The sequence below is a fragment of the Schistocerca gregaria genome, chromosome 7, assembly GCF_023897955.1.
Source record: "Schistocerca gregaria isolate iqSchGreg1 chromosome 7, iqSchGreg1.2, whole genome shotgun sequence".
Classification (NCBI taxonomy): domain Eukaryota; kingdom Metazoa; phylum Arthropoda; class Insecta; order Orthoptera; family Acrididae; genus Schistocerca; species Schistocerca gregaria.
Genome location: NC_064926.1, coordinates 106486747 through 106514736, shown reverse-complemented (window position 1 = coordinate 106514736; position 27990 = coordinate 106486747). Strand labels below are relative to the sequence as shown.

General features: G+C 41.1%; 1 protein-coding gene across 2 annotated transcripts in view; it reads left to right on the top strand.

Annotated features, from left to right (window-relative positions):
• LOC126281662 (1-phosphatidylinositol 4,5-bisphosphate phosphodiesterase-like) overlaps nt 1-26616 on the top strand; it is a 465757-nt gene extending 439141 nt beyond the window's left edge. The window contains exons 22-23 of one of the 2 annotated variants that reach the window (XM_049980809.1): nt 15154-15397; nt 24296-26616. In XM_049980809.1, coding sequence (XP_049836766.1) covers nt 15154-15397; nt 24296-24364 — 313 coding nt within the window. In that variant the 3' untranslated portion in view covers nt 24365-26616. The remainder of the gene's footprint in view (nt 1-15153; nt 15398-24295) is intronic. The other variant, XM_049980810.1, reaches the window with a different exon arrangement.
• Nucleotides 26617-27990: the final 1374 nt, after the last annotated feature.

Here is a 27990-nt window from a genome sequence, read left to right as displayed (position 1 = left end):
CCCAATGAAAGAGCAGTTTATTGATAGCATCACTGTAGAACGTTCGGTTTTGCTGATGGAGTCCAAACCTCACCTATGCCTTCACAGCTTCATCACTATTAAAGTGAAGTCCTTGAAGTTGTTCATTGGATTCTGGAAACGGATTAAAATTGTATGTGGCCAAGTTGGGACTGTGTGGAAGATGATCGATGATGGTGAACCCAAAGTGTTGGATTGCCCCAGATGTCATAGCACTTGTGTGTGGTCTGGAATTGTCATGCTGAAGGAGAGGGTGCCCAATGTGTGGAAGAAGTTTTTTGTGGTTAGAAACTCAATTACAGCACACTATTTCTCATGCACCAGCTAGTTACATTGCACATTGCCATTTTGCACGGTACTGTTCGGAGCCCTCTAGCAGCAGAGGGTTGCATTTTGCATCAGCAAAGTGGGAATGTCGACTGAGTAATATAAATCACCTGTAATATGTTAACCAATCTTGAGAATAGAATAAAACATTTGGAGTCATTATTTTTCAGCACTCCCTTTTAAATGAGTAGATAAATAATTGGCAGTCTCAAAATCTGTTTAACATAAACATTGGAATATTGTAGCATTTACATTCCCCGTAAGTCCAAATATTCTAATGAACTGTAGAAGGAGCAGCTCGTTGTTACACTTTTATTTTGCTTTTGAATCTTTAGGGATTTTAAATGCCTGCGGGCATATATTTATATAATATTACACCAGTATATAAAACTCTATTCTGAATCCTAGACAGGGATGCATAATCTATATGGATATGTACTTTGCTTCTAGTGTTGCAGTTGTGAATTTCACAGTTCATCCTGAATTCACTCTTGTTATTTAGCAGAAATACCACTAGTCGGTGTATGTATTGGCACAAGAGTAACACACTCCAGGTCCCTGAAGAGGTTTCTGCAAGATGTTTAGTTATCATCTTTATACAATGTTCTTACTATGTGCTTCTGTAGAATAAATATTTTCTTGATCTTAGCTGTATTGCATCAGAGGTTATGTCACAGAAAAGTGATGAGTGAAAGCATGCTGAGTATGCTAGCAATCCTATCTGCAGGTCAACACAGTGAGACATATTTCTGAGGGCAGAGCCAGCAGTACTGGGCATTTTGATTAAATAATCCCTATGCTGGTGCTATCTCAGTTTTTTATCCATCTGGATGTCTGGGAACTATACACATAGAGCCTCTTTCAGTATGTCCATTAATCTATAAATCATTTTGATTTGTTAGGAATTATATAATACCAGCAGATCCAGCAATGCTTTGCAACTGCTAAATATGTCTAGGAATCAGATATATGTCTTTACTTCTTTCTGTCCATCTTTACCTTATACCTCTTTTTATCCCTCTCCTCCTCCCTCCACCCCTCTCTGTCCATAACCTCCGTATCAGCCAGAACATTATAACCACTGACCTACTATCAATATAAACTCATCCAGTTGATAGCAGCATCACCTCACAAGAAATGACTGATAGTCAGACACACGCACAGTGTATGTTGTATCAACGAGCGTGCTGTCCATGTGTAGCATGGGGAATGTGCGTGATCTATCTGAATTTGACCAAGGGCAGATTGTGATGGTCTGGAGGCTCAGCATGAGCCCTTTGGGAACTGCACAATGTGTCAGGTTTTCGAGGAGTGCTGTGGTGAGTGTCTCCAACACATGGTGAAGCCACGGACAGACATCATGGAATTAGGTGGCCACCCATCATTACAGATGTCGTAGGCTGGGCAGACTGATAAAACAGGACAGGCCGTGAACTGTAGGGGAACTAACATCAGCCTCCAATGCTTGGCAGACTACAAGTCAGTCTGAATGTTTGTTAGATTATCATAGAAAAATTTGAATTGAATTGGTCAAAATGTTTACATACTTTTGATACTAACATTACCATTTTACATAGTATGTATATTACTATATACTATACAGTATACTTTGGAAGAATATATAGCCTTTGTCCATTCAAGCATTTATTAGAAGGTTGTGTAAAAATTTGAAATAAATCAGTCAAGAATTTTTTGAGGAGTTTGGTGACAACTGTTCCCCTTTATATATTACATACACAGTTATATACCATATGTATTAAAATGTATACAGATTATTCTTGTTGGAATCTATATTAGAGCTTTGGGTAAATATTTGAAGTAAATTGGTAGAGAACTTTTTGATATTTTTGGTAACAACGTTAAACACCAATTTGTCTTTATATGGTAGTATAGAAGATGACTCTTTATATGATTGAAGTTTAAACTGGAATGAGATTTTCACTCTGCAGCAGAGTGTGCACTGATATGAAACTTTCTGGCAGATTAAAACTGTGTGCCGGACCGAAATTCGAACTCGGGACTTTGCCTTTCGCGGGCAAGTGCTCTACGATCTGAGCTACCCAAGCATGACTCACACCCTGTCCTCACAGCTTCACTTCTGCCCATACCTCATCTCCTACCTCCCAAAGTTTACAGAAGCTCTCCTGCGAACCTTGAAGAACTAGCACTCCTGAAAGAAAGGATATTGCAGAGACATGGCTTAGACACAGCCTGGGGGATGTTTCCAGAATGAGATTTTCACTCTGCAGCAGAGTGTGCGCTGATGTGAAACTTCCTGGCAGATTAAAACTGTGTGCCGGACTGAGACTCGAACTCGTAACCTTTGCCTTTTGCGGACAAGTGCTCTACCAAGTGAGTTACCAAAGCACGAATCATGCCCCGTCCTCACAGCTTCACTTCTGCCAGTACTTCATCTCCTACCTTCCAAACGTTACAGAAGCTCTCCTGCGAGCCTTGCAGAATTAGCGTGCAAAAGGCAAAGGTCCTGAGTTCAAGTCCTGGTCCGGCACACAGTTTTAATCTGCCAGAAAGTTTCATATCAGCGCACACTCCGCTGCAGAGTGAAATTCTCATTCTGGGTACATCCCCCAGGCTGTGGCTAAGCCATGTCTCCACAGTATCCTTTCTTTCTGGAGTGCTAGTTCTGCAAGGTTCATAGGAGAGCTTCTGTAAAGTTTGGAAGGTAGGAGAAGAGGTACTGGCAGAAGTGAAGCTGTGAGGACGGGGCGTGAGTCGTGCTTGGGTAGCTCAGTTGGTGGAGCACCTGCCCGCGAAAGGCAAAGGTCTCTAGTTTGAGTCTTGGTCTGGCGCACAGATTTAATCTGCCAGGAAGTTTTGAAGTTTAAACTGTTTGCTGTGAACCAGTTGTAAACCTGCTCCGTTATTCTTTTGGCTGTTTGTAGTATGAATGTGTCAGGGCCCTTTATTAATATTCCTGTGTCACCAGCAAATCTTATAGTCATTGAAGAACACCAGGTATATCATTTACATAGGCTAGAAACAGGAGTGGGACCATATTTAAAGTTGCTTCATTGAGAATTTAGTCTTATTTGTGTCATAACATTTCTTAATGTGGCCCTCTGTTTTATATTGTTAGGATAAGATTCCTTTCATGTGAGGGGAATGCTTTTAATACCACACCATTTTAGTATCTTCAGTAGAATCTTACAAGCTACACAAGTGAAGTGCTAGACAAGATTACAGAAAATGCTAACAGAGTATTTGTTATGTGGGAACATGGGAGTAACCAGTGACTCGTGCTTCATTTACTCCATGAAAGTGCAGCAGATGTTAGATATAAGTTTTTACTTTTTGACTGTTAGTTTGGTGAGCAACAGATTGGGCTTTTGGAGCTTGGAGCGCTGAAAAATGATAGCAAAGCAGAATCCATGAATTTGCAAATGCCAGTAGTAGCAGCCACACCACATAGTCACACATCGATGATTTTTCATGCACGAACACACCGTTATCAACTGTGCCATGGTTGCAGTTAAGAGCAACTCCATTCACACCTAAGCAACCCATACACCACACTTAAAATGGCATTGGTCACTCACTGCATGAAATTACGTGAACAGTGACTTTCCCAGGTGACGTATCAGGAGAAATGTGGAACACAAGTCCATCTGAATTTTGGAGATGTTTACTCACTATAGTCAATGCAAACATGATGTCCAATGAATTGTTATTGCATGTCTGGCAAAGGCAGCTTTCTCATCAAGTTCAATTGATGTTGATTGCGTACAAATGACAGTCTCTTGACAAACAACTGAAAATAGCTGACAGAGCTTTCGCTACTCTACAGTTGACACTCGTAGCATCTTTATCAATGTCATCTGCCAATTCTGCAATGGAAGCCAGTGATGACTAATCAGAATGGTTAGAAGAATCGAAGCTAAGCTGTGCAGCCACAGGTTACAGACAAAAACCAGGCATTGATGAGGGGATCAGGAAACTGCAAGACGTGATGGAAAGTATGGCTACTTGCCCACATGATTTGGAGCCGCAGACGTCCACCAGGTCCACCAGTAACAAGAAGAGGTCACACTCCAAACAGACTGACAATTTTTGCTGGTATCACAGATGATTCGAGCAACAAGCTACAAGATGAACAAAACCTTGTGGATACCCAAATGGCAAGGGCATCCCACTCTAGGCGCCATGGACTGCGACACTCATGAACAGCACCATATGGGAGGAACCAGGTGACAGTTGCAGGCAGCAACACGCACAGTCAAGATAAGGCACTTGAAGGCTTCTGATATAGTATACCTTCATGGCACTCAGCGTCACACTGGGAGTATAAGCTAACATTGCACAGATTACAAGTGGTTGATAGACTCACAGGCCTCAACTTCCAGATCGACACTGTCTTGGAAGTGATTACCTTGCTGGCTCCAAGCTTTGTTAAGGAGGACACATGGGAGCCTTTGAAATTGGTAGCAGTTAACAATTCAAGTATAATCACGAATGGCTATAAAGATCTCGCTATAGATATTGGTTTATCTACTTGTTACAAGTAGAATTTTCTCGTGGCAGGTATTTTACAGCCAATCTTAGGTGCAGATTTCTTTTCACATTTTGCTCTCACCATGGACTTGGCAAATAACTCTCATACTACTGGATCAAATAGCGGCATGATAGAAGGCTTTCGATGTAGTATGGCAGAGGCTGTTTTAGGAGAAGTCAGTAACTCAGCTATACAGTCTCCCCACAAGAAGCCATAAAGACTCCAGTTGTTAAACATAATACAGTGATTTATATACACACACCATACCATGACCACCAGTAACAAGACGTGTCCGCAGATTAGCCCCAGAGTGATTAGCGCAGACAAAAGTGATATTTGAGGAGATGCTCCAAGCTGGGGTAATAAGAAGGTCTGGCAGTTCTTGTGCGTCCCCTCTCCACCTAATATGTAAGGAAGATGACACATGGTGTTCCTGTGGCAACTACCATCGAGTGAACATGAGAACAATCCTGAACAAGTACCCCATACCAAATATTGAAGAGTTTACCTGTGCTCTAGCGGGTGTGAAAGTATTCTCAGTACAGGATTGCCGTAAGGCGTACAATCAGATTCCTGTGGCTCCACCTGACAGGGAAAAGACAGCGATGATCACACCCTTTGTGCTATTCAAATTTCCGTTTATGCCATTCGGACTCAAAAATGCGGCAAAATCCTGGTAAAGATTCATTGATGAAGTGCTCCAGTTATTGCCTTTCTGTTATACATATCTGGATGATATTTTGGTATTCTCAGAGGATATGCAATCACATATAGACCTATTCTGGAGGTACAACAAAGGCTTTATACATATGGAGTAATCCTAAATGAATGCAAAAGTGTCGTGGCCAAGAGTCAAGTAACTGGCCTTGGCTATGTAGGCCCAGCTGACAGTATACAGCCATTACCGGAGAAGATCTACATGTTGTGCAACCTACCCAAACCTACAGACTACAAACAACTTAGGTATTATCTCGGTATGGTAAATTTTTACCAGTGTCATTTACCAGTTCTTGCCGAAACACAGGCACCACTTACGAATGCACTGTTGGCAAGAATACCACAGGAAAGTGTAAGCTGCAATGGACACCAGAAATGACCAAAGCTTTTGGCGACTTGCAAAGAAGCTTAGAGGAGGCAGTGTTACTCGTGCACCATTGAGTATTGTAGTAGACACGAGACAGGTCACAATTGGTGCAGCCTTGCAACAGCAAGTTGATGGACATTAGCAACCTCTTAGTTTCTTCTCAAAGATGCTCCAACTCCGACAGACAGAATGGAATGCATGTGACAGAGAGTTGTTGGAAATATATGAAGGTGTCAAACATGTCTGCCTGAATATTGAAGCTAGGCCAGTAACAATTTTCACTGATCATAAACCTTTCACCAGCATCAGCGATAAGTGCTCACAAAGGCAGTTCTGGCACTGAGTTTGTCAATCAATTAACCGCAGATGTAAGACACATCAGATGTGCGGAGAATCTGGTTGCAGATTACTTTTCTTGTGTTTATGGTGTGAACACCACAATAAATGATGAAGAACTCACTACATCACAGGAAGCGGATCTGGATCTACAAAAGTTATTGACAGACCACACAGCAGGGTTACATTTACAGCCGGTACTCATGCCAGGAAGATGGCTTAAGTTAAGGTGCGATATATCACGGCAGAAGCCACACCCATACATTCCACAACAATTTCGTAAGGCACCATTTGACAGTGTTCATGACCAGGCACACCCAGGGCAAATGCCACAATCAAATCACTGAACAGTATGTTTCATCTGGCTATCAATTAAAAAGGACACCAGGCAATGGACTCGCGCATGCCTACAATGTCAGCTCTGCAAAATAGGACAACACATTCATGCAGAAATTGGGAATTTCACAGGATCACCAGCAAGATTTGCCATGTCCATCTGGACTTAGTGGGTCCACTTCCAGTTTCAGATGGCTATAAATACATGTTAACAGTGGTAGACGGATGCATGAGATGGGCAGAGACCCTTCTGATCCCTGGCATAGTGGCAGAAACCTTGCAAAGGTGTTTGTCTCTCAGTGGCTAGCTTGCTTTGGGTGCCTCCTTCATATCACAACAGGTCAAGTCTGCCAGTTTGACTCTAGTCTGTTCAACAAGCTAGCTGATTTATGTAGGTTCCAGCACCACCATACAACGAGCCATCATCCAGCGAGCAATAGTATGGTGGAGAGGTGGCACAGGACATTGAAGGCACCTCTCACATGTCATCAGAGAAACTGGACAGAAGCATTACCATTGGTTCTCCTTGGACTGTGGACCACATACAAAATGGAAAGCAGTCCTTTCAGTGGCAGAATTGGTGTATGGGGAACCATTGAGAATCCCGGCTGATTACCTAACTGCTGCCGCTTCACGAAGGCCAAGAAACCTCTCATCACTAATACATGAAATGAGTGTGTGGAAACAATGAGAAGGCCTACGGTATCTAGACATGGTGAGCGACCAGTTTTCATGCATAAGGCATTGGCAGACTTACATGTCATGCTCCACACAGATTCAGTAACAACGCCACTTCACCTTCCAAATACTGGACCTTATCGAATAGTACGACACAACACCCATACTATGGACATCTCACAGAACGACAAAACTATTAGAGTGTCCATAGAGAGATGGGTCTTACCAGAACTGGAGTATGATGAGACTCAAGAAGATGGGGAGGGACCAAAGTTTGGAACTCACTTTGCATGATATGGCAGAAGAACCCATGACAAGGGGACATGGAACCACAACACAACAGCCCACACTGGCTCCCTCATCCTCGCAGCAAAATGAGCAGGGAGACAAGTCAAGTTAAAGTGCAGAGCACCTGGGATAAATGTTGGGGGGGCTGTGTGAGTAGCCAGTGATGTGTGCTTAGTTTACTCTATGCAAGTGCAGTGGATGCTATGTATGAGTTTTTACTCTTTGTTAGTTCTGTGAGATTTCTTTTCCAAGTTGGAAAAATAAAGTATTAAGTATTTTGTGCAAAGCCGTATGTGGGTTTAATTTGTTGCCTATAGTTATTCCTTAGTTCTACCAAAACTCAGTTCATGAAATCAGCTGAAGCCTTTACTGAAGCCAAGTTGACTTATTGCTAAAATACTATTCTCAGAAAAATGGTTCAATGTCTTTCAGGAAATACACCTTCACTCCTCAACTGGTTACAAAGATAACTCCAGAGAGGCATTACCAAATCAACAAAAGATTTTAGTACTATGACTGAAATACCATCATAACCAGAAAATGTACTGTTTTTCAGTGACCTGATAATTTCTGTGATCTCTCTAACAGATTATTTGGAAATAAAATAGAAAGATACTTCCACATGGCAAAAATATATTAAAAACAAAGATTCCAAGACTTACCAAGTGCGAAAGCACCGGTAGATAGGCACAATGAATAAAACACACAAACACACACACAGAATTTGAGCTTTCGCAACCAGCGGCTGCTTCGTCAGGAAAGAGGGAAGGAAAAGGAAAGATGAAAGGATGTGGGTTTTAAGGGAGAGGGTAAGGAGTCATTCCAATCCTGGGAACGGAAAGAATTACCTTAGGGGGAAAAAAGGATAGGTATATACTCACGCGCGCGCACACACACACACACACACACACACACACACACACACACACACACGCATATCCATCCATGGATAATGGTCATTCATGCAGACAGACAGTTCGTTGGTTGTTGTACCTGATGCCAGACTAGTTGTATTTATTTAATTGCAGCATAAAAACACACCGTAACTCATACAACTCTTTTACTAGAAAATTAAACAACAGAACAGCATAAAACAAATGAGGAAAAATAAGTCAGAGACTGTGCCAGAGATAATAATTACAAATGGCAATCACTCGCACACAGTATTACAGTGCACGTAACACTGCACTTCACCACTCCCCCCTTAGTGTCAACGGTACTTTCTGTTACAACGGACATGTCATCCGGACCGGGTTACAACGGGTTGTGCGCAGGCTGCTGATGGTGCATTAGAGGTCGCCTCAGACGTATGTTGAGGCTCACCTGTGATGTGCAGCGGAGTGGCTGGAGCTACAGTCATGTCCTTAGTGTATGTAGATGTGTCCGTCCCAGAGTAGCGAGTGCAGAAAGCTGGTTTGAGCCTGTCAACGGAGACGGTGGTTGGTGTACCCATCACATCGACACTGATTGTCTTGTCCTTCCTACTGATGGCACTATAAGGTCCGTTGTAAGGCGGCTGCAGCAGCTTGCGTGCTGTGTCATTCCGTAAGAAGACATATTGGCATTCCCGTAGCTCGTCAAACACAAATGGACGATGGGTCTACTGGTCCCTTGCAACAGCATGGCATAGTTGCTGGATTTGTGTACGCAGATTTTGTACAAAACCTGATGTGTCAATGCCGTTGTCTGGCACATCAGCAAAGAACTCGCCAGGAAGCCATATCGGTTGTCCATAAACAAGTTCTGCAGTCGTGGCGTTCAGGTCTTCTTTCAGCGATACATGGAGACCCAGGAGGACAATGGGCAATGTGTCTGTCCACCGCTGTGAGTCATGACAATGAAGCAACACTTTCAGTTGGCGGTGCATGCGTTCAATTAAAGCATTTGCTGATGGGTGGTAAGCTGTACTTCTAATGCGTCTTGTACCCAGTAGGCTAGAGAGTGCTTTGAGCAAATACTGTCTTCCTTGGTCTGTTGTGATTTGTAACGGCACTCCAAAACGGGCAATCCATTTCCTGAAGAATGCAGTCGCAACAGTTTCGGCTGTGATGTTGGCGATCGGGAACACCTCGGGCCAGCATGTAAAACGATCGATGCCTGTAAGGCAGTTGGTGTATCCTTTCAATGTTGGGAGAGGTCCTACTAGGTCTATGTGGACATGATAAAATCTCTGATTTGGAGAAAGAAATGTGCCAAGAGGTGACCAAATGTGCCAGCTAACTTTATTCCATTGACAGGCCACTCATAGTCACACATAGTTCTTGCAATCATTGTCCATGTGTGGCCAGACAAAAGCTCGCTTCTCCATGTCGGTAGTGTCTTGTATTCCAGGGTGCGACAAGTTATGTAAAGAGGCGATTGCCTGTTGGTGAAAGTCAGTAGTCACAAAAGGTCTCGGTTTGTTGGTGGCGACATCACAATATAGCAGCACAGTTGACAATGGCAGTGTAATACAGCAGAGTTGTAGGCCCAATGGTTGCACCAACAAATCTCGGAGCTCACTATCAGATTGTTGCGCTATGGTGAGAGCTTCAAAATCAACTGCTTCAGTGATTGCTTCAATCTTGGAGAGTGCATCAGCTGGCACATTTAGTTCTCCTTCAATGTGGACAATATTGGTTGTGAACTATCCGATATAATTGAGGTGTCACAGCTGATTTGGCAATGCCTTCTCAGGATGCTGGCAGAAAGCATATGTTAGTGGCTTTTGATCTGTGATGAGAGTGAACTTCTGTCCCAACATGTGACGAAATTTCTTAATAGTAACATATGTAGCATACAGCTCATGATTATATGTGGACCAATTCTTTTGAGATGGCCATAGCTCTTTACTGAAAAAGGCTAAGGGGTGCCAGTGCCATTCTATTTGCCATTGCAGTGCAGCATCAGTTGCAGTTGCAAATGCATCAACCATCAGGGTGAGAGGTGCCTGCGGAACTGGGTGCACTAACAATGTAGCTGCTGTGACGGCAGTCTTCAGCTTTTTAAATGCCAACTTGGCCTCACTGTCCCACTGGAGTTTGTGTTTCAGCTTTGGTGAACCTTGCAAGAACTTATCCAGGGGTGCAACAAATGAATTGCGAATGAATCGAAGGTAAAAATTGGTTATGTCAAGAAATCTACATAATTCTTTAACTGTCGTAGGTTGGGGAATATTCAGTATAGCATCTACTTTCTCCTGTGGTGGCCATATGCCTTGAGGATTGATAGTATAGCCTAGAAACTGTACTTCATCTGCTCCAAAAATGCACTTTGACAGGTTGACGAGCAGGCCATGTGCACATAAATGAGTGAAGATCTGTCGTAAGTGTGATGGTGTTCTGCCTCAGAATTTGACATGACCAAAACGTCGTCAATCTACACATAACAGAAGTCTAAGTCACGTGTCTCTTCATCCATGAACTGTTGAAATGTTTGGACAGCAATACAAAGTCCAAAAGGCATTCATGTAAATTCAAAGAGCCCAAACAGCATGCAGACGGCAGTCTTAGCAGTGTCGTCAGTACCACAGGTACCTGCTGAAATGCACAAAGTAAGTACAATGTAGAAAAGACTGACTTACCGTAAACATTGAAAGTAAGATCTTCGATATGCGGGACTGGGTAACAATCTGGAATGGTTCTGGTATTGAGCTGTCCATAGGCGCCACTTGGACACTGTCCGTTATTCTTCTTTGGTACCACGTGTAGAGGAGATGACTAACTACTGCTCGATGGGTGGCAGATTCCTTGTGCTAACATGTATGAGAATTACTGCATAACTATCTTCAGTTTCTGGGGCATCAAGTGATGCAGTCGAGCGTGTAGTGGTGGCTCAGGTGTAGTCAAAATATAGTGCACTGTTGAGGACAGCACAGGTGCTAGTGTGGGAGTCTAGCATGTGATCTCTGGGAACTGTCTGAGGAGTTCTATAAATGGAGAATCGCCAGTAACTCGTACTGCTGTGTCTTCTACACAACCCACTTGACCTTGGCTTGCTAGGTTGGTAGTAGTGTCAAGAAGACATTGGTGACGGAGGTCAGGCAGGAGTCCATAAAATGATAAAAAATCCGCTCCAAGTATGAGATGCATCACATCTGCTACCACTAATTGCCATTCAAATCTGCGCCACAGGCCCAAGTCCAAAACTAATGTGACATGACTGTGGTGTCACCGCCAGACACCACACTTGCTAGGTGGTAGCCTTTAAATCGGCCGCGGTCCAGTAGTATACGTCGGACCCGCGTGTCGCCACTATCAGTGATTGCAGACCGAGTGCCGCCACATGGCAGGTCTAGAGAGACTTCCTAGCACTCGCCCCAGTTTTACAGCCAACTTTGCTAGCGATGGTTCACTGACTTCTACGCTCTCATTTGCCGAGATGATAGTTAGCATAGCCTTCAGTTATGTTATTTGCTACGACCTAGCAAGGTGCCATGATCATTTTCTATTGATATTGTAAATCATGTACCGTCAAGAGCGATGTTCATCATTAATGGATTAAAGTTAAGTATTCCACCAGCTACGTCCGTTTTTCTCAATTCTAATTCCCTTGTCATGTTCCAGACCTCACGCCAACCTGCTTGAGCTGAGACGCGTGCATTTCGGCCTCCTTTAGCAATACAGTGTTGGCTCTCCTGCCAACCACAACAATGACCATATATTGTTATTGTGGAACCATTGGCTGCGATAAGGTGGCAGTCATCACATTTGCGACATGGCAGACAGGCAGGTGGGTAGACTGACACGTCAGCACCCGTGTCTACCAAATACTGTAACTTTGAGCTATGTTCCATTACAAACAGTCGATGGCTGCTGTTTGGAGGGCCAATGGTCGTCATCACTGACTTCCTGCTGAGTTTCCCTGTTCACGCGGCAGTTTACACTTGCGTACCTCAGAACCATACCATCTGTGCCATCTGTGATACCAACAGACTCTTGTTGATGAAGGTGAGCGGCTGCACTTACCTGGTGAGTGGTGGCAGCGAGATCAGCAGCTGGTAGTCTGGGTCCGTAATGCACGTACTTGCGTGGTGAGCTCGGCAACCTGTGCTTGTAGTGCAGCGAGTGTGTTATCTGCCCGAGTTTGTGAGCAAACTGTTGCGATGCATGAGGATGGATACATTTCTGCTATGCGATCCGCAGTTTGCGTGAGAGCTTCCAGATCGCCAGCACACACTGTCAATATTTTCTGCGAGTCGGGGGCAGACGCGATAGCCAAATATTCCACAAAATGTCATCACTGACGGTGTTGCTCACTAATGTATGCAGTCAGCGTAGTAGCTGCGATGGCGTGCGATCGCCTAGCTCCTCTGTGTGGTGTAGCTTCTCCAATATCTTCACCTTGGACTGTGAGAGCCGGGTATCAAAGCATTTTTGATGGTTGTGTCACAATCAGTACTTGGTGGTGACTCCAGCATATCTTGTACTTTTGCGGCCATATCTTCATTGAGTGCAGCAACTACATAACTGTACTTTGTTTCACGCTGTAACATCTCCGAGGCCAATGCTCACAGAATTTATGACACGAATTTGCCACCCACACCACCCCCTACCCAAACCACGTTAGTACATTTGTCTGCAGGTACAGTAAGTTATCAGTGTATTGTTTTGAGAACCATGAGACCCAAAGAACCCATGGGCCTAGAATAAAGGAAAATAATTTATTTCTTGGCTTTTGGAAAGATCAGTGTGTAGTTTTATTAACCTTTATTTTTCAGTTTCAGTAATAAAATGTTACATCATCAATAATCTTAATAGTTTTACAGTTTAAATCACCTTTAAACCAAATGAAAACTCCCCCAGTCTCACTTCTTTCATAATGATTCCTAGTTCTCAAAATCAAATGCATACTAGAAATGAGATACGAACAACCCATATCTTTGTTATATGCCTCTCCAATCTGAAATGTCCAATAAGCAATGACATCATGACTCCTGAAATCATCAAGACCAGCAACATTTTGAGCATCAGAACAATGTACTACAGCAGCAGTTACCCAACCATAACAACGTTGCGCGTCATCAATTTTAATCTCAATAAAGTTGAAGACGCAACCAACAAACAATGATGGCCCTTGCAAAATAACTTGGGCACCAACTTTAGATGATGTAGTCACTAACACATTATCAGTAGCTCTATAAACAGGAGACCCACCCTATGACCTCTGTAATAACCACGAACAGGCATATATCTGACAGTTGGCGGGTCCAGATTTTAGGTGGTGAATTTCGGTTCTTTCTGTGGAAGTAAGGTTTGCTTGCTTATTAAGGGAATCAGGGAATGATGGTGAGACAAGACTCAAGGTTAAGAAATTCTGAAAAGTTACAGGAGGTGATTTTGGGGCAGTAAGGTGCATGATATTTGGATGGAGGCGTGAACTGAGTCAGGTAGGGTTCAACAATGGTCTTTGGTTGACTCTGACTGGTAGGGTTGTTGGAGGAAAACTGTTTCCACTGTAGAGACCTGGAGAAGGAGAGAGGGTCTTTAACAAGTCCTGCATGACTATAATTTGGAAGTGGGGCAAAAGGTGAGGACTTGGAAGGGACTGACACTTCTGTGGGGCTAAGGCTATTTGAGGAAAGGGTTGTGACTGTGCTGAGCACCGTTGCTGAGTACACTGCCCAGCATGATGTTCTTCATATCAATGACTGCTTCAGAGCCTTTGCCATCTGGGTCCTTCCTACCAACATCAGCCTTTCTGAACTGCACAAGTGGGAACTTCCCCTGCAATGTATCCTACATTTCCGTAACCCTCCTGCCCTCTACCTTTGTTAGTCATTGTTTTTTACTCACCTATCCCATTCCCTGTTTATATTCCAACATTACACAGCCTGCTTTTCCACCAATGCCCCCAGTCTTCTTATTTTTCTCCTTTTCCACTGCTCCTGCCCCCTGCTCTCTGTCTAACCTCCTGATTGCACCTAGCTTCACTTCCCTCTCCCACCTGATCCCTATATGCTCCCACAATCAGTGCTTTCACTTTACCGTCCCCCACCCCAACCCTGCTATCCCTCCCCCTCCTCACCCCTGCCTTCTCCTTAACCCCACCATTCAGTTTGCTTCTCCCATCATGCACTGCTACTCAGCAGCCAGAGACAGTGTGTGTGTGTGTGTGTGTGTGTGTGTGTGTGTGTGTGTGTGTGTGTGTGTGTGGATATAGTGAGTAGCAACTATCCTTTTCATAGTATATTATATTGCCAATACCTGATCAAGAATACTCACAGTGCTACTGACTGTGAGAGGGAGCTTTCTCAGAATAAAAGGTAGGAAAAATACTTATCTATTGGAGAATACTAGCTAAATGTGGACTAAATGGGGGATAGATGATGCCACCTACAAACATATCTGTAACAAACTCATATCAATTCAAAAATGTTTTCAAATATTCAGTTTTAAGCCAGTAACATCCACATTAACAACTACAGATTTATGTAGTTATGGGTGGTGATTCAAACCATCTTTACATCTTAGTGATAACACTGACACAATTAGATCTTTTTTTCCCTCCATCTCAGAAAACTCTACATGACATCTTACAGATATTCACACTCACTTCATTCAGCAGCAGTTTGTTGTCATTTTAATATAATTTTCAGGGAACTGAAGAAGATGTACACTCAGCAAGCAAAAATCTCCATCGAAACAATGAGGACAGTCAGCAAGGACAAGTCATTAAAGAAAGGAGAGAGAGAGCGCACACTACGTGAGAAGCAGCAGAACAATACAAGGAAGTTTGTGGAAGAGAGGAATGTGGCTGACATGAGGCAGGACAGGGAGAGGGAGAAGCTGACCCTTAAGCACCAGCAGCAGGCTGCTGACGTCAACGCTGAACTGCAGAATGTGAGTAGCACTGCCATGTTTGCCAGCAACACCTCATGTCGACTGACAAAATTCGTTATGTTGCAATTACTGAGGTGTGGTAGGCTGTCCTTGCCAAATGACTCAGCTTCCACTAAACCACCTCGATATTCCTCAGCTTCAGTATGCTTGTGCTTTATAACTATTAGCCCAATTCATGTTTGATGTATTGTGTAGCCAGAAACCTTAAAATACTGTGGGTATCCTGACTTGATTTATGAATGTAATGGTATGTAAGAGGAGCCAAAATATACCCACATCACAGATGTGTTTTCCATTAATACACTGTAACTCACAATAAAAAATCAAATTAAATGCCCTTTCCCCCCATTCCAAACATCTGGCAAGCTGTAAATCCACTTATTACTCTGGTTGCTGTTGTGGCCTTCAGTATGATGTAGCTCTGCACTCTAGTTCTATCCTGTGCAAGCCTCTTTGTCTCTGAATAACTACTGCCACCTGCATCGAGTTGAACCTGCTTCCTGTATTCATCCAGTGGTCTCTTTCTGCAATTTTTACTACCGCTTCTGTCTACTATGAAATTAATTATTGTGTGATGCATCAGGAGTGTAATATCAACTGATTGCATTTCTTCATCAGGTTGGGCCATAAATTTGCTTTTTTCCCAGTTCAGTACAGTACCTTCTCATTATTTGATTTACACATTCAATCTTCAGCATACTTATTATCATCACATTTCAAAAACTGCTGTTCCATGTTTCACTTCCGTATAAGGCTACACTCCAGACAAATATCTTCAGAAAAGGCTTCTTAACACTAAATTTATTTTATATGTAGACAGATTCCTCCTCTTCTGAAATGCTTTTCTTGCTGTAGCCAATCAGTATTTTGTATCATATCTACTTATGCCATCATCAGTTATTTTGCTGCCTGAATAGCAAAGCTCCTCTACTAATTTCAGTGTCTTATTTCCTAAACTAGTTCCCTCAACATCACCTGGTTTAATGTGACTACATTCCAGTACCTGTGTTTTACTGTTTTTATTTTACTTTTCAGTCTCTGGCATACTTATGAAGTGATAGCAAACCTCAAAGATTTTATTTCTTCTCCATGAGCTTTAATTTTCTTTCCAAATTTACCTCTGGATTCCTTTACTGCATGCTCAATGTACAGATTAGATAACACGTGGGACAGGCTACAATCCTGTCTGGCCCCCTTCTCATACAGCTTCCCTTTCATATCATTCCACAATTACAGCTACTGTCAGTTTTTTGCACAAGGTGAAAATAACCTTTTGCTCCCTGTATTTGATTCATACTACCTCCAGAATTTCAAACATTTTAGTTCAATCAACATCATCAAAACTTTCTCTAAGTCTACAAACTGTTGGTTCACCTTTCTTCAACCAGTCTTCTAGGATAAGTCGTTGAGTCATCATTGCCTCTTGCATTCCTACATCTTTGTCTCCAAAAGCAGTCTTCCCCATAATTGGCTTCTACTAGTTTTTCCATTCTGTAAATAAATTTGTACGAATGTTTTGCAAGTGTGACTAACTAAACTGATATTTCGTTATATTCATACCTGTTAGTACCTGTCTTTCTTTGGAATCAGAATTATTACATTCTTCTTAAGGTCTGAAGTTATTTCATCTGTCTCATACGTCTTGCACAGCAGGTGGGATAGTTTTGTCATTACTAGCTCTCCCAAGTATATCAGTAATTCTGATGGAATCTGAGGGAATATCGACTACTTCTAGGAGTCTTGTTTTGACTTATCTCATACAGTCTAAGTAGGTCTGTCGAATTCTTATTGCAATTTTGTATCTTCCATCTCATCTTCATTTATTTTCTCTTTTATTCCTGTAATATTGGTTCTGTACATTCCTTTTGCCCTTCAGGCTTTTATTTTTAGATATGTACTGACTTGTCATCTGAGTTCTTGAGATTCATAAATGTACTTCTCTTTTCTGCAAAGGTCTTCTTAACTTTTGTATATGCATATTTTATCTTTCCACTTCATGCATGGTTTTACAGTCTTGCATTTGTCCTCTTAACCATTCATGCTTAGTCATTCTGCCCTTTCTGTCAATGTCACTTCTCAGGTGTCTGTATTCCCTTTCACCTGCTCCATTTGCTGCATTTTTGTTTTCATTTTTTGTCAGTTAAATTCAATATCTCCTGTGATATTCAAGGATTTCTCCAGCCTTCACTATTTTATTGTTCAAAGCAAACTCTGAATAACCTCTCATTGTTACTCTTGATCCAAGTCTCATCTCCTTAATTTCCTACCTTTTTTCAGTTTCTACAGTTTTAATCTGCAATGTATTATGGGAGAGTCCACATCTGTCCCTGGAAATGTCATACAGTTTAATATCTGGTTACAAAATCTCTGCCTTACTATTATATAAACAGTTATTATATAACCAGTTCTCTTCCATGTATACAACCTTTTTACATTATTCTTCAACCATGTGTCAGCAATGATTAAATTATGCTGCATGCAAATTTCTAACACTTAGTTTGCTCTTTCATTCCTTTCCCCCTCCAGTCCATTTTCTTGTACTGCTTTTCTTTCTCTTCCTTAACTATCTGAATAACTTTTTTTTGTCTCGTCACTCATTGTTTCAGTCTCTTCATCTTCTTCAGTTGGTACATAAACTTACGCTACTATTGTGGGCATTGAGTTCATGTCTGTTTCGCTACAAAATGCATTCACTCTGCTGTTGATAGTAGCTTACCCACATTCCTATTTTCTTATTCTGCATTATCCATAATGGATTCTGTATTTATAACATTGTACTCACTTGACTAGATGTCCTATTCCTACTGCCACCACACTTTGTTTGTTCCGCTTATATTTAACTTCATCTTATCCACTTCCCTTATTAAATTCTCTTACCTACCTATCCAATCAAGGGTTCTAGATTCAATGCTCTGACTCATAGAATCATTATTACTTTTTGTGATGACACCATCTTCGTTAATATTTCATGTCCAGAAATCCAAATTGGAGGCTATTTTACTGCTGGAATACTCCATCCAAGAGCATGCTATCATTATAACCATACAGTACAGCTACATACACTAGAGGGAAAAATAATGGCTACAGTTTTCCCTTACTCATTCACTTTCAGTACCAGTACAGCAAGGCCAGGATGGATTGCAAGGGCAGATCAGTCAAATCACATTAGCTGTTGCCTCTGCCACTACTGAAAAGGCTGCTGCCCCTCTTCAGGAACCATCCCTCGATTGTGATTACATCTGTGATACTGCTCTCTGTATCACTGAGGCGCACAACCCACCACACCTTGGTGAAGTCCATGGTTCATGGGCGGTTGGACTGTGCAGTACATTTGAGATTTCAGTGATCTGTCTTGGGTACTTTCTTGTGGGTTACTCTGGGAACCCTGAGAAAGTACCCTAAACAGATCATTGAACTCTGATGTGTACTGCATTATCTGTATGCCAGACACCCTTGTCAGTTTCTGCTAAGTTCTTCATTTATGTGTAGAGAGGTCCATGATTTAAAAATTCATTGAGAGTCATTAGGGTGCATTTGCTGATTTGCTCCACAGTGCTTGCAAGCTACCTCTGTAGTATACAATAAATCTGCCCCCCTGTAGGCAGACCTGACACCGCTATAATCTTAATCTCACTGACACATCTCACTGACACCACCATAGTCTTAATCTCATGGATACATCACAGAAGGAGCAACTGTGTGGATAAAGTGCTTACTCCTGACCTGATGTTGGCATGGTCATTGCAGACATACATACCACTCTATTTTCTTCTTGCCATCCCTCACGGAAGTATTACTAATTGACTGTAGTAAAAGACTTTATGTAGGGGGCTAACTACATGTTGTGTTGATTCTACACCTACACCTATACTATGCAAACCACTCTGATGTGCATGGCAGAGAGTACTGTGTACTGTACCACTTATTAGGGCTTCTTCTAATTCCATCCACATATGTAGTATAGGAAGGCTGACTGGTCCACTGTCTCTGTGCATGCTGTGTAATCAGTCTAATAATGTCTCCTATGGTATCACTATGTAGGGGGGTTGAAGAATATCTCTAGATTCAGTTTTATGAAGCTACAACAAAGCTTATGGCAGGACACACATTTATTTTATGAACATAAAAATCAGCTAGGGTTTTGAAATATAGTAAATATTACACTTTTAGAAAACTTATTATACATTACTGTAACTATAATAGTCGATTCAATTCCCATGTGATGTTTGCGAAACATGATTTTATGCATTGCATTTCAGTTGTGGAAAATCATGTCTGTCTTTAGGGATCCATCAAGAGAATAATAGATGTTTCTGAACATTCAGCAGTCATGTGCAAGTTCACCATCCGGTGCATCATCATTCTATTATTCTTCCAAGGTGCTAAGGAAAAATCTGATAATAACCACAATTTTCTGATGCTTCCCTTAAAATATAGATTTACACAATTCTGCCTGGAGTCTCATTGCTGGATTTACAGTTAGTATATTTTTTGTGGCAATAAACCATCTGTTCCTGCCAAGTATCTTTTGAGGGAGACAAACAAATACATGATTTTCAGCCAATTTACCACAATGCCACAATGGTGCAGACAGAATTACAAGTAGAAGATAAGAGAGATTATAGCTTTAGAAAGTATGTCTTAACTCATCTCCCACAAGCACTCCGTCTTCAGGCCACGAGTCGCCTACCGGGACCATCCAACTGCCATGTCATCCTTAGAGGAGGATGCGGATAGGAGGGGCGTGGGGTCAGCACACCACTCTCCTGGCCGTTATGATGGTATTCTTGGCTGAAGCCGCTACTATTCGGTCGAGTAGCTCCTCAATTAGCATCACGAGGCTGAGTGCATCACCTCCCACAAGAGAGTGAATATTTAAAGATTGAGCTCTGTAAACGTGAGAGGTTTTAAGAAGGAAAGGTGGCAGACGACAAATAAAAGAGTGGAAAATTTTGCTAAAAGGGAGCCAAGACTTAAGAAAAGAAAGAACAAACTAATCACCGTGTTTGGCACTTAGGAGTATCATGCATTGTGTTGACTTGAAGATATGGGTGACAGCTCACTTTCACTCTTTGTTGTCCTCCTTCACTCTGGTGCAAAAGCCTTCAAAATGCTCCTATCTGACATAGAACAAGACATTGACAATCCATGCAAATTCAAATGTAAATTAAATCAAACATTACTAGCCACCCCTATGAATTGTGTATCTAGATTTCGGCATAGAAGATTTCTGTTAACTGTAGAATGAAACAGCAACACAGATTGTAGTAAACAGGTTTCTATACCTTTGGTACTTCTATATAACTGAGGAAGCAGTGACTTTTTTTAAAGTACTCATTATGTGTTTCTTTTACTTTGTTACATGTTTTTGCTTGAATAAGCCCAAATAGTTTATTGCACTTCGGGTAGAGTTAATTTTTAATGAAACTGCAAACAGCTGCTTTACCTTAGCTTGTTTTGCATCTCGAAAGGTTATTTGTGGTGGGATCTTTTGTATCTGACAGTGATTCAGATTCCCCACCTAGCACAGATGTGGACATGTCAGAGGCACTACGGCTGCAAGTAGTGGCTGTGGGCCGCTGTCATAAGCGAAGCTGCCACTGAGATATGCACATTATGTGGTGCCTCCCTGTGGCGACTGTTTGCAGCTGAGCCTTGGCCCAGGCTTGTCACATGGTTCATTGCTTGCCATGCTTTGTAACTGTTTATATCGTGCCAGTGCATGGTCAAGTTAACTTAGCTTGTTTCCGGTCTTGAGTGGTTACTCATTTAGAGCTGTTGTGTTGCTGCACTGACTTTGCTATGTTCCAGTCTCATTAGTGCTTCATTCACTCTGTGAACTCACTCTATTCTGGATTTGTAGGAATGTGTCTTTTTTTCCTTGTGGTTTGGTGTATCCACTGGAGCAAATGATGATAATCAGTTTCTGCCTATGGCATACAGGATAGAAAAGGATCCGTGTAACACAATGTATGAGTGGATGGATGATACTACAAGTATGGATGCGATGAAGGTGGACAGCAATAGAATATAAGGACAGAAGGGTGCAGTTTGAGAAGAAGCAATCACAGTGAAACCCCTAATTAACAGTTTCATGCAGTCCAGACTTACAAAACACAAAATTGAGGAAAACGCAGATTTGGTCAAAAAATTGATATTGGTATTGGATACAAGGTAATCGAGATATATTCTGACATGCTATGGCAACAATTATACGTCAAGAGACACATTTTTGAGAGATCTTTCCTTTATGCTCACTCAGAAAAAATAAAAAAGTGACAAACATGGTAAATTAAACTGAAAACTGTGAAGTACAGTGAAAGGCATGGGAATCTGATGTGAGGGCATGAATTTCTGTACACTGTGCAAAATGTAAATTTTAAAGAAAACATAAGTGCTACAGTTTCGCTTCATGCCTTCCACCAGTGCTGCCAATGTTCATAATCTACAGTGTGGTGCAAAGTATATAAGTGAGTAGTGTATATAGTTGTTGCAACTTTATTGTGTAAAATTGAACATGGAAGCCTTTAAAATGTGCAATCTCTGCCATAGCACATTATCTGCACAAAAAGTATATTTTCAGCATGTCACAAAATGCTTTCACCCCTACCTCCACTTCCTCTCACCACACATACAGTAGGTGAGCTCAATTTCCATGTGTTAAGTCCCTTTTACACAACCAACTTTCTTGTTTCAATTGGCTACTCAGGACAAGCACATCTATTGCATTGCTTTATTCCCGTACCGACTCTTGTTTGTTTTGAGTGGATATTTTCATTTACATGCCAGCACCAAAATTGCCCATGTTGCCGTACTGTCTGGTGTGCAGTTTGGCATCTGAGTGGTGAAAGTGAGGTCATAAGAGACTTTTCATTTTACAAAAAAAATCGAAATATAATAAAAAAATGTAGGAACAAACAATAACAGTAGAGCTCATTAATGACCCAAGCATAATTCCTTGTGGGTGTTCTTGCCAAAAGTCATGTGGTAAATTCTCTACACTCCTCAGAACTGAAAGAATAAGAAAAGTGTCATCCAAACATTTCAGAACGTGAACACATACTTCCTCGAGAAAATATACACTTGCAAACACACCATATAACATGTAGAATGCAGCAGATAGTGCCATTTTGCATTATGCTTTGTATCTTGTTTTCTTGCCAAGTGCCAAATAACAACAAAAATAATTTCTCTTGTCCATTAATTCTGACTTTTTCACTGTCAAAATAATTTTCATTAAAGCACTTTTATCTACTTACTTTCTTATTTATGCATAGTGTAGGTTTTTTCTCTGTAAAATGTGAATGCCTTTTGCTTCCAGGGATTTGGCTATCCTGTAGGAGAACACTAGTTGGTAGGAAGAATATCACAACCTTGTGTTACTTTTCAATGTGTCATGAAAGAAAAGCAAACAACATAACAAAGATGATGAAGACAAAATCCATTTCTATAATAGGATTGAGCTCGACTTCTGATGTTAGCAGACGTCACCATAGTCCCTTGTCTATGCACATGCGCAGCTTGTAGCTTACTCAGAAATTTAGAACTGTACACTCAGCACAATCTATAGATCATAGATGTCATAGACACAATTGCGTCGCGGTTGGTTGCCGATTCACATGAGGGCGCAAAATGTGCACACACTTCGAGTTGTCAATTTTGACCAGAAAGTCACTAGTGCAAAACAGGCTTTAGTGTGGTGTGGTGGCAGTGCTTGCTGTTGGATGACATAAAAAGTTGCCAGCCAGTAAGAGCTCACTAGCCAGAAATGGCCATTGTTTCCTTGATTCAGACCAAGCATATTCTTCGAGGCTTATGGTTTAAATTTAAAATGTTGATGATCAGTATTGTTGCCAAATACACTACATCAGAAATACATGCAAAAAGACGATACTGAGTTATGAGTGGCACAAGAAAAGATGGTGGCAGGACCTCTTTGTCATGTATTGGTTGAGTTCGGAAAACTTCACATTGACTGTCCTTTTTTTCCATTGCTGCTGCAACCTATCTGTAGTTGTATCATAATTGTGCAGTGAAGCTAAATGTTGCAAGTTGTGTTGGCAGTGCCAATCTTGGATTACATCAGCATTTGCTCTCCCACATCTTCCCTCTCAGCGGCTGCCTCAGATATTCCCTTAACTCTGCCACCAACTGCAGTGTAAACTGTCTCTCTCTTGTGCCACTTACAACTCATTCAGTCAGATCCAATGTCAATAGGAGGAAAATGATGTGACATCAAGTGAAGTGTCTAGTAAGAACATAATTTGAGGTAAACCTTACCATGAAGAAACATAAAATCAGTGAATTTTTAACTCTGAACTTATCAATTTTTCACAAGGGCTACAAATTTATGACATAGGATCAGGAAAACGTAAAGTCAGAGAAAGTAAAATCAAAGTTCAACTGTAAAGTGAAAATGATAAAAATAGAAGACAGATGTTTGGCATAAGTAACTAAATGTGATAAAATTATATCAGAATGAGGGTAGAGGGAATGAAAATATAGTGAACAACAGAAATGATCATGGTAAGCTGAGTTCACGTAGTTTGTAGGAAACAAGCACTAAATTACAGAAGGGGGAACCAACAAAATACATGCTGTAACATAAGTTCTTGTCTGTAAAGTATGGAGCCACAAAGGCCACAACCGATGTATTGCAAAGTATTCTCTGTGTACTATGTACTCAATACAGATACCACATTGCTGTGCATTCAGTATACAACAACATTATTTGCATTGTAGCTATTATGTATGTTTTTTTTTTTTAATTTTTCCACATTTATTGCATACTAATAAGATGCTTGTATGAGAAACTGTAAATTTTTTGTAAGTCTTTATCTCATTCCTTGATCATTGAGGTGTGCTCTTATCACACATGATAATTTTTTTTCTTTACAGCTCATTACAATGATAGAAAATGATGAAATTGAGTATGAACTTGGGCCAAAGAAAGAATTCTTTGTATAAAGGACTATTTAAATTTGTATCAGCTGAAGCACCAGTCCAGATGGCTACAGAAGTGTCACAACCTACACACTACATTTCCCAGTAATTTTTGAAATAGTATCGTGGGAGAAACATTTTTTTTAAAAAAAAGGAAAAGAAAGCTGAAGAAAGTATTGTAGTGTAAAGTAAGATTAATCATAGTCTTTCTGAGATAAGATTAGTGTATGTACACCTGTCTGTGATAAATTGTAGTTATAAAGAGCTTTAATTAGGATGTGCCTCAAATCAAGTTGTGATTCATAATTCAGTAGTGCATAACTGAGCAATTCAAGTCAGTAGAATTTGAGGGCCAACCAGCATGAGATATGTACAGTTATGAGTGAACTGTAATTGTAATGTTTCAGAAAGGATATCACAGTTTAAATCCATGTGGCATTTGTTACCTTTGATTTACACTGATATGTGATAACATGAAGTGAAAGAAAAATCAAACAATTTGTCCTACAATGTGAGCACCATTTTCCACACAGCTTACAACCAATTGATAGGCAAATTGTTTCATATCTCGATTAATATGTCTAAACTAACTGATACAATAGCAGCTTCAGTACTATTTCTCGAGTTGATAAATCCTACTAGGAACAGTGCAAGCCATCAATAATCCATATTCACAAGTAAAGTCCGTTCCAAGTTGTATCTGAATTCTGCCTCTTACAGATAGAGTCCACCAGAATAACACTGTAGCAAATGTGACAATATTCGCAGTGCACACTCCACTGATTGCATAAACACTGGTTTAGACTGGTCCTGGGCCAGTCTATGTGCCAGAGTCTCGCATGATCATGTCAGTAACAGTGTTGTATTTCGTGGTAACATCAGGTGGCCTCACTACAGTTCCTCCTTCCAAAACAGTGACCACCTGAGGAAAAATCAAAGTAGTGTATGGTCTTGAGGAGCAACCACTATGGAAGGCAGCAGGTCAAGGTCCACAGGCATTGCTGCTGAAGGTTGAGGCAGGACAGGGCTAGATGGGACTGCTCGAGTTGCCACGGGGCTGGAGGATCCACACAGGGTGGCGAAGCAAGTGGCAGGCTGAAGACAATGGCAGAGGTGAAGTTAGTTTCAGTGACCCTGCAGATGTCCATGGGCAGAGAGAGGCTACAGTGTCCAGTGTGGACCCATCGTGAATGGAAATCACTCTGCAGATCCATGTTCGGTTGTGACAGAACAGATGGGCCCACACCGGGGAGCCCATCCAGAAGGGAAACACTGTGGTGATGAAGTGTGGCAGTGATTCATCATTTATTTGTTTCATTATTTTATTACTGTTTGTTTCCCCAACTGTAGAATGGAATGAAAATGGAAATGCCATTGCAGCACAAGTAGGGAGCGAATGTCAATCCAACTTCATCTTTTGGAGCCTGTACTAAATTCTTCAGTCTCTGTCATTTGGTGTTTTAGCATATCAAAAACTTTTATCTGGTGAGATTCCTGTATTTCTGATTGTATATATTTGTGTTTAATGAACTTGGCCAAAAACCAGTCATTGTGCCATATTTACTCTAGTCCATAATATGAGAATGATCTCAAAATAGGTATCAGCGATGATTGAACAAATATTTTGCATCAAATGTGCTGAGAATGAACATGTACTGTGTCTTGGTTTTATATTAGCAATATTTTAGTGAAAACAGAAGGGTCTACTTTGTGATTAGAAGAAATGAAAGGAGATGCAGAAGTGCAAAACATGAAAAATCTCTCGTACTAGTGGTCAGAGGAGAGACATGGTGCATGAAGGAATTCTTACAATATTCTTTCTCCTCATAAAGGATATTTATTTATTTTTTAATTTTTATTTTATTTACTTCTATTTAGTTCCCAGGGTTAGACATTCAGCAATGGTAAATTGTTTGTCTGTGAACTGTACTCAAATTGTTTCTGATTTAACATATGGCCTGTGAGATACTCCTCCTCTGTCCCAAATATTACTGATATTCACTATTTACTTTTACTTTAAGAAATGAAATTATGTATGTTAGTATGAATTCCATTGTTTGTTGCATGTGTTGTATAAAATTAATTTATTGTATGTGTTGTAACGGCTCATAGCTTTAAAATGTGCATGTTCCAGTCTCAATGAACATGTCTGTCTCATTGTCAGCGAGAAACTGTAATTCAAGTTGTACATTTTTCTCTAATTATGTCTCTGTAGGAGTACCACCATTTCATTGCTCTAGCCAAAATCACATTAAAATTGTTACATAAACTCAAAATATCTCAAATTTTCTTAACCTTACCCTGCAATTATTATTCTGTCGAAGCCAACAGGTAGTAAGTGAACAGACACAAAGTGACAAGGGATGAATCTCCATATGTTTCACCAACCTGTGGGAGCTGTGGTACTCACAGTGATAAGTATATTGGTAAGTGCACTTTAACTAGATATGCATTACAGAAACTGGAAAATATGTAGCTTTCATTGTTGTAGATTGTAGAGTTGCAGGAAGAACTCTGTAATGTCCCTCCAAAGTAAATATGTGTGGTGAGAAGCTTTTATGGATCATGTCACACACCCAGGCTATGACAGATTATTTGCTGTTATTCAACAGTAGGGACAGCATGGTACTCCTATTATAATGAAGATGTGCATGAACTACCATGACAATATAGGCCACTGCCAGCTGTTGGGGGAATGTTTGCAGTGGGGATACCACCACTATGCTGGACTACAGATCAGTGGGGCACATTTCCTGTCACAGATGAGCATCAGTTTAACTTACAGATTGGAAGCATGCCAAGAGCCTATATGTGACTCAATCACATTTAGGGGCTGATGCAATTCTGTGTGCCTTTACATGTGGAAATATGTGGCTGCCAAGTTCAATAAAGATGTTGTCATCCATGCTTAAGTAGATCCTTATGTTGCAGCAACACATGTCAGTTCCATCCCAAAGGAACGTTGGGCAGCACATGTCTGGATTACTGGTCACACATTTTCAGTAGTGGGCAGCCGTGTGGGAGAGGTTGCTGGCATGAGTTCTGAGCCTCCTCTGGAGGAGTGTTACTGCTTGCAGTCATCTTCCCCAGACTCTCAGGCCTGAGATTGGCTTTGTAAGATGGGCAGTGTTCAGTCTCTGTGGAAGTTTGTAACACTATCACTGTACATTCTGTACTCATGCTAAGGGAGTGACGTATTCTTTTCTGTGCTAAAGTGGGCATTCATGTAAATTTAAAATGAAGCACCCAAGAAGGTAAGGTACATAAGTGCAATTTATCACATTTTGCGAAAATCTAGCACAAATTTGAGCATGTGTCACTTCTTTGTCTGCTGTTACTCTGATACGTAATGCAATTTCTACTTTACTATACAATGATTATTATTCCATCCACAGAAAGCAACTGAATATTTTTACCTAGTATGTGAATAGGGACTCCTTAATAGGAAGTTGCACTTATATTTATGTTCTGAATCACAATAGGACAATCCAACATAAGTAAATTAAGCATTATTTTACATATCTCAAAAATCAATGCAAAAAAAAAATGAAACTTTACATCTGTGAAGTATTTGCCCTTCTGACTCACTTATCAGCTGCTGCCTCCCCTGACTCTGAGGCTCTGCCATCTCCCTTCTCATTCTATGTTAA